At 45.2% G+C, this 11369-nt stretch overlaps 1 protein-coding gene across 1 annotated transcript in view; it reads right to left on the bottom strand.

Annotated features, from left to right (window-relative positions):
* TNFRSF21 (TNF receptor superfamily member 21) overlaps positions 1-10972 on the bottom strand; it is a 39385-nt gene extending 28413 nt beyond the window's left edge. Inside the window, exon 1 of the mRNA XM_078600412.1 lies at positions 10053-10972. Within this exon, the coding sequence (XP_078456538.1) occupies positions 10053-10184 (132 nt within the window). The 5' untranslated portion in view covers positions 10185-10972. The remainder of the gene's footprint in view (positions 1-10052) is intronic.
* Positions 10973-11369: the final 397 nt, after the last annotated feature.

The following is an 11369-nucleotide window of genomic DNA, read 5'->3' on the forward strand; positions in this document are numbered from 1 at the left end:
CCCGGCCGGGTACGGGTACGTGTACCCGTTTGAGACCCTGGTGCGGCCGGGTACGGGTACGGGTGGGCCGTGAGTCACTGGTGAGTAACCGTTTGTCACTCATTTCCCAACGTCTTGTCTCTTCTCACAATTCAAGTTCCTAGAATCAACCCACCCGCGCCTGCAACATGGTTTCATTCCAGAGGTCGCAATCGGGTACCCGTACCCTACCCGATACCCGGCCGGGTACGGGTAGCCGGGTATCGGGTAGGGTACGGGTACCCGTTTGCGACCCTGGTGCAGCCGGGTACGGGTACGGGTAAGGAATCAAAACCCGATTGCGATCTCTGGCGCACGCAGCAACCAACATCCCACTACGTTACATAATGTCGAGACGGGTACGGCCGTACGCTCATCGTTTGGTGTCAAGCATGGTTCTGCCTTTGCCTGACTGAGACCTGCATGCTGCGTGATTAGACATTTTGTGTGCATATATTGTCAAGTCATGTGGAATGGTTGCAAACTGCTCCTGCATTTACAGGCCAGTATGCACTAATGGCACGACAATGCCGTTGTCACGTGAGCTTCATTACTAAACGCAGGAATCCACCACAGATTAACCTTGTTGCTACCCATTCAGAAAAATGTATCTGAGTATTCATGCAAGGTAGGCTAATATGGTTAATTACTTTTGTTTTCCATTAAATTTATGTTAAATCTATTAGTCTGACCACAATAATGCAAAAGAAAACATGCTGGTACATGTGACTACTGTAATTGGCAAAGTCTTCCTTCACAAACTGTATAGTGTATCTTCTAAGCTGTTCTTTCATGCTCAGCAGGCATGCATGTCTACTGACATCATTGGTTTGTGGTAAAGCTCGATCTAGGCAATGGACAGAAGGATACAATATAATTAATTTACTTCACAATAAAAACACACCCAATATATCCATGGAAACAGGCAACTAATGTTGCACCTTAAATAAATATACGTGGCATAACAGTTCATCTAAGTGGCTAGATGCACCATGCATATTTTGATAGATTATGCAACAGTGCAATATTTATCGGGCCAATTATTACAGTATCTATGACTCATGACAATGGGCTGCAATAAACTACAGGATTATTTAAATCACAAGCAGAACAGACCATGCGTGATACACAGGCAATTATTGGAAGATCATATTCCGCTGCCATTTCAGATTATTCAAATTCCTCTTGATGAATTAAATGTGGGTCGCAAATTGTCCACCAGCCGCTCGTGAAGACACGACAATGCGATGAATTACGGCCACCAAAAGCTCCCATAGGGGTTACTCTGTTCTGTTTGACAGCGGGAGGGTGTTCCGGTGACCACGTTATCACAAGCATTTGCTGTTGGACAAAGCTCTCCGACTTGCACCGCGGCAGTTGAAAAGTTTGAAAGTCACCTCACTTCCCTCCTGGGTGATGTAAAGGCCGCTAGAGTAAAAGAAGTCACCATGAATGCTCAAACGTGAATGCGCTGCAATGCCAATTAAATATTGTAACACTAATCAGTAGTGGTTATGTAAGCATTCATGCCACAATCTTCGCCACGATTCAATGAATTTGAGGTCGTCACAATGCAGGGTCATGATGCTAGAATAGTTTTTTTTCATCTTATTTATACTGTCTCGTTTGTACATTTCTTGTTTGTTGTCCCTTTTGTATCTATTGAACATTTTTTGTTGTAAATTTTACTCCTCACCCTCAAAAAATGATGCAAGAAATGCGCAACAACTTAATTTGCGTTTGAATTGAAACAACTGGAAAAGGCGCACTTATGGTAAGGCGGGGGGGAAGTTGGAGAGGCTCGATTTAATTGGCAGATGCTGGCAAAAGATTCTGTGGCAAATACAACATTCAATAGGCACGGCCAGTTTTAAAGACCCAAATGAGCCGACAACCAAGCCAACGAGGCTGAAGTTGAAGAGGGAGGCTCGATATACAATGTAAACCCCAAGATACACTGTCAGGGATGGCAGAAACTCCCTAAACCGATGAGCCACATGCCTCTTAACATGGTCGAGAGGCTGTGGAACTTAGAATTTAGAAACTGGCGTGAATATTCCTGCATGTACTGGTGTCACGCTCCGCTGCCAGGATTGAGTGTCCCGGGCCGCTCACGTTACCACAGATATTTCCTGCTTAAAATAAAGTTATATACTGACAAGTTGAGATGCACAATCGAGCCGCAGCTGGACTGCCCGGGAGCCACATGTGGCTCGTGAATCACGGTTTGATTGCTCGTGCACTATGTAAAAGCAGCAATTTCAGCCAGAGCCAACGATTAAACGTATTCCCATATGAAATATACAATACATCCCAATAAAATGTAATACTCAATTATGAAAATTTGTCAATTATTTCCATAATAGGTTTACATTTCTTGAGATAGATCATCCACAGCATCCCCGAAGACACATTTAATTCCATAATTGTACATCACTTTGTTCTTTTGTTGGCACGCATGAAGTAACAGTTTGCAGAAGTAAAGTTCGCACAGTTAAATGACGAATAAATCTGTTTGCTGTGGACAAATAATATCTCCCTCATGGATACAGAAAAGCAAAAGGAACAGCTGGCAAGCACTTGGCCATTGACCAGGTTAAGGGCTTCTGGCATGTTCTGTAGTGAGGATAATATAAACGTAATCATTTTCAGCCCTTTGTCAATCCACTGGAATATGAAAGGCCTCCCCATACTTTTGGTCATAGGGTTGTTTAACCATAATGCACCACGCTGGTAAGTGGGGGTTTCGTAAGGTGAGATGGCAAAGGGCCAGGACAGACGTCACTCGCTGCTGATGTGATCTGTGGCTGGGAAGAAAAATACTCGGGTGGCCAGGTGGACAGCAAAATGCACTAAATCATCAAATTGACACAATTTATGGAATCGTCACAATTTATGAAATCAACGAGGTAGCTATTGATGACAAGCCGACTGCTAAGTGCAGTACGCCACTTAAATTAAAAGATGACATTTTGTATATTCTGTACCGCATAATGTTTAACATGTTTCAGATGTAACACGGTTTAATTTTAAAACATTACACATGCTCCTTGCAAAGATGCTAACATCAGCAAGTAATGGAACACCTGAGAGATGTTTGCTTTTGTTTTTTTTAAATAATGCAGTGTTGACAGCTCCATTACATGGTTACACCTGCTCCGTAACCCGAGCGCTGAGTGTAGCCAAAGGAAATACATTTCGGGCGGCCCACACACACACACGATGGCAACAGTGTGCAACCATTCCGGCACGGGGATAAACACAGCCAGAAAGCAGATCTACTTGTGCACGCCGGCTGGGATGAGGGTCACATTCAAGAGGGGCTTGTGTGGTGTTATACAGCGCGGCGATCGTATTACGGTTCAAAGAAAGACACAGTGGCACCGAGGCTATTCATGTCGGCCTGCGCCACGCTGTGTTTACAGGACACTGCACCGTGAATGGAAAATGGGGGAGTTGGCAGGGGCATTGGGGGGGAAGGATGGCAAACAAAGAACGAGGTGGAAGGGATGACGGAAGGTGCTGTTAAGGTGAAGGTTGACAAAAGAGTGCGCAGTTGTTAGGACTGTATGTCCAAATGAAATGTTTCACTTGTAATTGGCTCAGCAATAATTCAGCCAACAAACCAAAAGCTATAATACAGGGGGTTTGTTTGGGGTTAGATCGCTTAAATATAAATGTCGTTAAACCAGCTACCACCCGACACAGCCAATTAGTAAGGTTTGTCACGTAAACAGGACATGATAATTCGTTACTACTACAGCACACCGGTGTGGTGGAGAGAAAATCCACAACATTTACAATGATAATTGGTTTTTTACCCTTTATCTGGCAACAAAACTGACACCTTTTTTACAAGGAGTCATGTTTGCATTGACCACAATACCTGCAGTCATAATGCAAACAAAAAACACAACGCTGATAATGTATGCACTGTCCTTGAAATTGATTGGTCCACACCCGAGACAGCTTTCCTTAGAGCCTAGTCTCGCATGGTGTTGGAACAGATGACGCGCCTTTTGGCGTGGTGTAAACATTTACAATCTGAGTATGACGTTTCGCCTGAATGCAGTCACACCATGACCCCGCACAGAAATCCTCTCTCATCAAGACGCTCATACATCAGGCTAAGAAAGTGTCAGATGGTAATAGTCTGAGAAGTCAAATTAAACATGTAAAATAGCATACATTGTGAGAGTAACTGATAAACTAGTCCGATTAAAAAAAAAACACCCGAGTCAGATTTTATACGGTACATAGAATACACAAACTAATATCTGGAACTTAAGATGTATTACCGAAGCTATCAACTGAAAGTGTGTACCAGAATAATTGATATTGTGGCAAATGCTATTGTGGGCAAAAAAGACGAATGATCAGCATGAGACTAAAAGAACACCAAAGGATTATTAACTACTCCCAAATACAACTGTCGGTAGTGGCAGAACACGCGTGCCAACAATGACACTCAATTGATTTTAATAATGTTGAAGTTCTGTGCAAAACTAGTTAAGACTGGCCAAGACGAATTATAGAATCTATCGAAATTGAGAGAAATACAAATAATTTGAACCGTTCGGATAGCTACAGGCTTAGCTCTGCTTGGAAGCGAATCATAAATGATACATTGTTTAAACGCATGCCTATACAGGTCAACAGACGTTAATGTGGATTACCTGTGGGCTGACAGTAACAGCTACTGCTATTCTAGTGCACACAAATTACAGGAGGGACAAGAACAATGTGCATGCATGATGTGCGTTGATTACCATATGAAGAACCCGACCGGTAATGGATACCAATTGTAATGTATATGCATTCATGAATCCCCCTCTTCGCATGTGAAGGGCTCACAAGTGACATCATCACATCTATCCCTCTATTTAAGGAACGACACAGGAGGAGGATTTCTCCACAAATCTGGCTGTCCGCCTGATGATGCCGGTTGTAATTATTAACGTCGTACTCGGATTGTAAATGTTGTGGATTTGCTCGCCAACACACCGGTGTGCTGTACTAGTAACCAATTGGCACGTTCTGTTTACATGACAGCTTACTAATTCGCTGTGTCGGGTGGTGGCGGGTTTAACGACACAATTATATTTACGCAATCTAACCCCAAAAAAAACCTGCATTATGGATAGTGGTCACAAAAGCCTACGTGTTAAACAAACCAAAAGCCATGAACCAAATTGCCCTTCGTGTGCCTAATCTCAGAAGCTCATGAGGGTTGAGCCTGGTTTGTGCTTGAATGACTGAAAGGGCTTGCCACGTGGTGAAGGCGTGGAGCTATAAGGCGGCCAGGAAATGACAGTGTTGAGTGCTACCCCACTTCTGCGTGTTTCTCCTCAATACTCATCCAAGAAATTAGCCAAATATTCCAATGCAGATCCCACCTCATAAGATCTTGACACTCGGCGAGGTTTTTCTGCACAATAATTTGCATTCTTATTTTTACATCTGCCCTGCCTGAAGCAATGCAACTGGTGAACCACCAGTCCGACCTCAAAGTTTATTCTAAAATGTGTGTAGGATAGAACTAAACATATCCATGGCAGCAGGGCTTTCAAAGGATTTTTATGAAATCAATGGAAGAAAAAAAACATGCTAATAATGTATAGTAGAGTATTTATAAATTGTGTGCAGCAATGCAGAAAAAAATACAGCAGTCCTATAAAGTGACGCCTACGTTATCAAATATTTTAAATTGCGTACAGTTGGCCTGCACATAAGAGCTCGTTAGATGACAATTGAAATGGAGCAGATGTTTGCAGCTATCAACAATAGGATTCCGGGGAGCACTTTGCATGCACTATCAGCACTACAAATTGGCAACACATATCCCCACGTGACAGAGTAATGCATTTCGAGCCCCCCCCCCCAAAAAAAAGTGCAAATCTTTATGGTCCACCGAACATCTGTGGCCCAGTACCTCTCTCCAATTTGGTTATTTCTTTTTTATATTTTGCTTCCTGCGGCGTGCAAACATTAGCAGACACTTTGTAAGAGAGATGTCAGCTATCGCGTGCTGTCACAGGCTGCATAGAAAGGTCGGGATCATTTACTGGTGACGGTTGATTTTTTTTTAAAGCCCCTATTTTAAACGTTTCTGCCGAGGCCAGTCATCTGAAGACGGATGGCTCTGACTTCATAGATGCAACGTAAAAAAATAAATGCTTATATTTCAATGCGGCTGACATACAAGTAACATCCCGGGTTCACGTGGGGGGGGGGGGAGGAATGAGTTCCTGAAAGGTGCGACTACGAATAATCGAAACGATGCAAATCAAAGCGATTTACAGGCTCGGTGGTGGAGGCGAAGGCCGAGAGGTGACCGATAACGAGGATGGACGGACGATGCCGTCAGCGACGTTTGGGTTCAGGCGATGCAGACTCGGGTAGTGGTGTGAATAAAGTGATGACGTATTTGCAAAACGACATAAAAGGGAGAGATGTGAATCGGGGTGCCAGTAAATGCCAAGGGTGGACATGCTCTTAGTAATATCGTAATTAGACGGTCTGCTTCGTAAAACAGTATTTCATTTAAAATGCAAAAAATATCGTCATCGGGATTAAATGTACGCGAAAACTGCCGAAAGGAAGCATGTTAATTTTTCATAGTGCTGATAGTGCATGCAGAGAGATTGTAGAATTAAATACTCATCAGCATTGACTAAGTAGTTTAACAGTGGCTTAAGAGCCATAATTGTAAAAATCGTCAATTAATTATCAGTGTTACTAGCTACATGACAGATGGTAAGACTGGCATAACCACTATCAATAACGAATAGCATAGAAAACAGTTCAGAAGCAAATCAGTTTTAATGCTCCATTCAAAGTCTGCGCCTATGACCAAGATCGCCCGAAATTCGCCCAATCTCGTCACATCTCGAAAGCTAAGCCCGCTTGAACTTGGACAGTGCATGGATGGGTCTGCACAATGCATAACAGGTGTTATCATCGGTGGGGCTCCGAGGTGGGCAACATAGGGCCGTGAATAACATTTCACTGTGGCAATATTTTTGTATTCTACTTCAATGCTACCATGTCCATCAACCAGCACAACCCAACATGGAAGTGAGGTCAATTAACCCCTCCCCCCGCCTCTCTCCCATGACCTGCACACCGTGGGGTAAGGCACTCGTCCAGAAGTGGATTGAGAAAAGGGATGTACAAGTACAGCCGAATATACAACTATAGGACTTGCAATGTTCTGGAATTATGTGGATGCAATTGACATAATTTATAAAGTAAGAAAAACTGCAGCTACATATAAGCAGATGGTCAAGCTGCCATCCTCACTATCATCAATCATCAGTTTCATCAGATAGCACCGTGTTTATCAGTAAATTGTCTTGCTGAACACTATAAAAAGGCTGACAAAATAACCAGATTGAATGTAAATGCATCCACGTGAACATGGTATTCTTTAAGATGTACTGCAACACATTGTCCCCGTATACTTCATAAATGCACTTGCATCATTATACAGCACTCCCCTGACATTCACTTGGACAGTACACCCATGTTGTTCCAAAAGTAAGACTCGGTGCAGCATTTTATTTTGCCTGTGAAAGCCAAAAGATTTCTCTCCATCACCAAATAACTCCCCATTTTCCCCATATGGCTTCTCCATCTCCATAAATGTCATTCTATCCAATTTACATTGCCAAGCATGTCCTCTGCTTAAATATTGACCCCCAAACATAAGCACAATTTGTGCCAAATGTCACTATGTATTCCAAACAACGCGATATAGATTTTCTGCACATAGTTCCCATTCTCTGATCCACTGCTAGATGTTGGCCCATCTTATGTGGAAACCACAACCTTGTTTTAATCAGCCCACAGTTCTTGTAGGCACGTTGCTGCTACTAGATTTTGATGATCTTAGTGCCCTCAGATATTCATGCTGGCCACATGGTCACTAATTCCAAAAGGTTGTTCCTTCCAGCATGTGTATTGCCCACATCTTTGAACATCTCCCAAAGCCAATTAAGTAAATAACCTCTCGTTTAATATAATCGGCAGTTTACAGTGATTGACCAAATCACCCAGAATGTGCCAGATGTCATCAGTTCTCAGAAGCAAATCAGCATTGGGCGAGTGCTTGAAGTAACCACCATGCATAAACAGGTTGTTGTAAACTGCTGCAGGGCCACGTGGTGGCCAGTAGAGGGCAGTAGAGTAAAATCAACTTTGTACTGTAGTTACTATGCTCCTACGTCTGTACTCCCTTCACCAACCCACGCCGACCAACGTGAAGCATGGTCAAATTGCCATCCACTACCTGCATGGAGTTGGGTGATAAGTATGCAGCTGTGGAGCAACAAAGGGGGCTTTACGTGTATGTATTGTGCATAAGAAATGCACATCTATCACATCTACCCCTCTACTTAAGGAGGATTCTATCCACAAATTTGTCTGTCGCCTTATGAAGCTGGTTGTAATTACTGGCTAAACGTCGAACTCAGATTGTAAATGTTGTGGTTTGACTCTCCAACACACCGGTTAGTGCTGTACTAGTGACGAATTGGCACGTTCTGTTTACGTGACAAACCTTACTAGTTGGCTGTGTCGGGTGGTGGCGGGTTTAACGGCACATTTATATATTTACACGATCTAACCACAAAAAATACTGTATTATGGATATCATAAATATGTTAAGTGCTATAAACATACGAAGCCTTCTAATTAAAAAAACTCTTTATTCCAGGGTGTGTTTAAAAAAGTACAATAAATCGTCAAAGGCCACCAATTAATTTCTTATCAGCGCGACTGCGCTCGGAAGAAAAAACTATTTTGGAAAAAAGGAAATGAAACACGTTTAATTATCTTGTTTTGGGTGCAACCCGTCAATCTGCCACCAACTTTCTCACAGTCTACGGCACCGATTTAACGCGCAAGGTGGCCACCCATCCTCGGAACGTGGGGGGGAAGAGGCCTTTATTTAACGGGTGGACTGACAAAATGACTGCACCTGTACGTACGGGCATGTGTACGCATGTGCCGATGTGGTATAGATGTACTCTCGATCACAGGACAGGGCTCAGGAACACTAACACGCGTTGGACCCAGACTGCAGCCCAGCTCTGTGAATAAACGTCTCTCACCTGCAAGACTCAATCGGGCAGGACGAAGGCAGAGAGGGCATCGCGATCAAGAGGCACCAACCACCACCACCACCACAAGGCGGCATTGGCATGAAGGACACGCCACGTGCACAGGCAGGCACACACAGCGATCCCCGCACATCACGGAGCCGCGCTACTCGAGAGAATAACAATTGTCGACATCCTACCGATTTCTAATCCTTCCCTTTCAACAGGTGATTGAATGGTGTGATTGAATAAGCGGTGTGTGCCAAAAGGTCGAAAATGGTGTCTTGAGATTGGCGGAATGAATGATGTAGAGGCTTTACAATAACATGTTTGTAAGATATTTTTTTCATGTTATTTTAGTGGCTTGTCTATAAATGGATAACCTTGGACGAAATCGCTCTCATTTAACCTTGAAAATGTTATAAAGGCCTATATGTGCCATCTACACACACCCACCACCCAGTGTGATGAAGACATCTTTACATTGACATTCTATTGACAGCTTGGCAATAGGGTGGTTCAATGTATTGTATCACTCAACACAAGGAACCCAGCCACGGTGGCAATATGTACCACATCGGGCGGCATAAAGGTCGACACCGTTGACAATTTAAACATAAAACAATGCCACCCTCATGAGTCTGACACACACGTTGACACCGTGGCAGCGGCACTCAACAGAGAACACACACACGCAGTGACACCTGCCGTACAGAAACACAATGTGGCACACAGAAGGCGACACCAACAACCTTGATAGTGACACCGAATGAGACGTGTCTTTACATCCTGAGAAACAAAGGGGGGTGGGTGTGGACTCACATTGACAGTGTCCGCTGATGACACTTTGGCACACAGATCTGCACCGACACAAGCCGCGCCGAGTGACAATGGGAAAACCTAAATCGCAATAAACAAAGGTCGCTCTCTCACCACAGCAGTGGCAGCAGAAGCTGTACAGGGCCTCCTCCTCCTCATCAGCTCCGGAACGGAGCGGCCACCTCCACCAGCCACCATCATCTCCTCCTCCACCTCCATCCTCCTCGCCGCCACCTCCTCCCCCATCACCACCGTCCAGTCGTCGTCTTTGCCTGCCCCGTGTTGTCTTCTTTCTCGTCTCCACCACCGCCTCCTCGCTCCAAGTATGTCTTCCTCCTGTCCACCTCTCCTCACGTCTCCACCACGACCTCGCTGCCCCCCCTCCCCGTGTGCCGGCTAACTCACGTTGTACTTGGACCACGTGAAGCCGCCCGCTTCGAACACCGCGTGCTGGCGGGGACGCGCGTCCATCGTGCGGCTGTCGTCTCTGCGCAGATCGCAAGAGAGCAGCACCATTGCCCCTCGTCGCCGGGCCGGGTTGGGGAGGAGGAGGAGGGGAGAGGGAGGAGGAGGAGGGGAGGAGAGGAGGAGGAGCAGCCCAGAGAAGAAGGGAGGCGACGGTGGTTGGGGGAGAGGCGGGAGGGAGCGTGGAGATGAGCACCGCCCTGCAGCCCCCCCCCCAAGCCCTTGGCGTCACTGCCTGCTCCTCCCCTCCGCATTCGCGATCACGACATCCGCGTGTATATTTGAAGATAATTTTAAAATCTAAAATTGCAGCAGCCTGACGTGGTCGTCTTTCCCAAGGAGCTCCATTCCGTCCTTGATGCGACTATGCAGGGAACTAACGACTACAATGTCACATTTCAGTTTATCGCTGCGATGTTACCAAAAGTGATGTTTAAAGCGCGTGGATCGAGTTTAAATCGAATTAAAATCGATCAAACGAGCGTTAACACAAAGGCGTTTGACAAACCCCCCTGAGAAAGATGGCCGCCCCCGGAGTCTCGTCGCACGTGGCGAGGTCGCCGCCTTGGACGGCAGCGACGCGCCCATTGGTCGAGCCGGAGCCCCAGCAACAGTCGCCCATTGGTTGGCGGCGTCGCGCGAGACAAAAATAATGAAAATTTATTTATTCTTTACCGCCACCCCGCTCCCTGTTGCCCAGATTTCACGACGGGAGGAGTTGGCATGTGCTCCTGCTACTGCTTTGGTTTTTCATGATTAAAGTGAAATTTCCGCAAAGAATCACGCCATCCTGTTTTTTTGTTGCTTGTCCGAATATAATTTCTGATCCCGGGTCTGCCTTCAATGATTGTCATACTGTGTTATTGTAGGAGGATCAGATGGTGCATCGGCCATGACTCAGCCAACCCATGGAACCTGGGTCTGTCCCGTGACCTGTCAGCGGGCGTTCGACACTTAACGTGGCCT

This window comes from Lampetra planeri, chromosome 14 (assembly GCF_965212315.1).
Source record: "Lampetra planeri chromosome 14, kcLamPlan1.2.h2, whole genome shotgun sequence".
NCBI classification, from domain to species: Eukaryota; Metazoa; Chordata; class Hyperoartia; order Petromyzontiformes; family Petromyzontidae; genus Lampetra; species Lampetra planeri.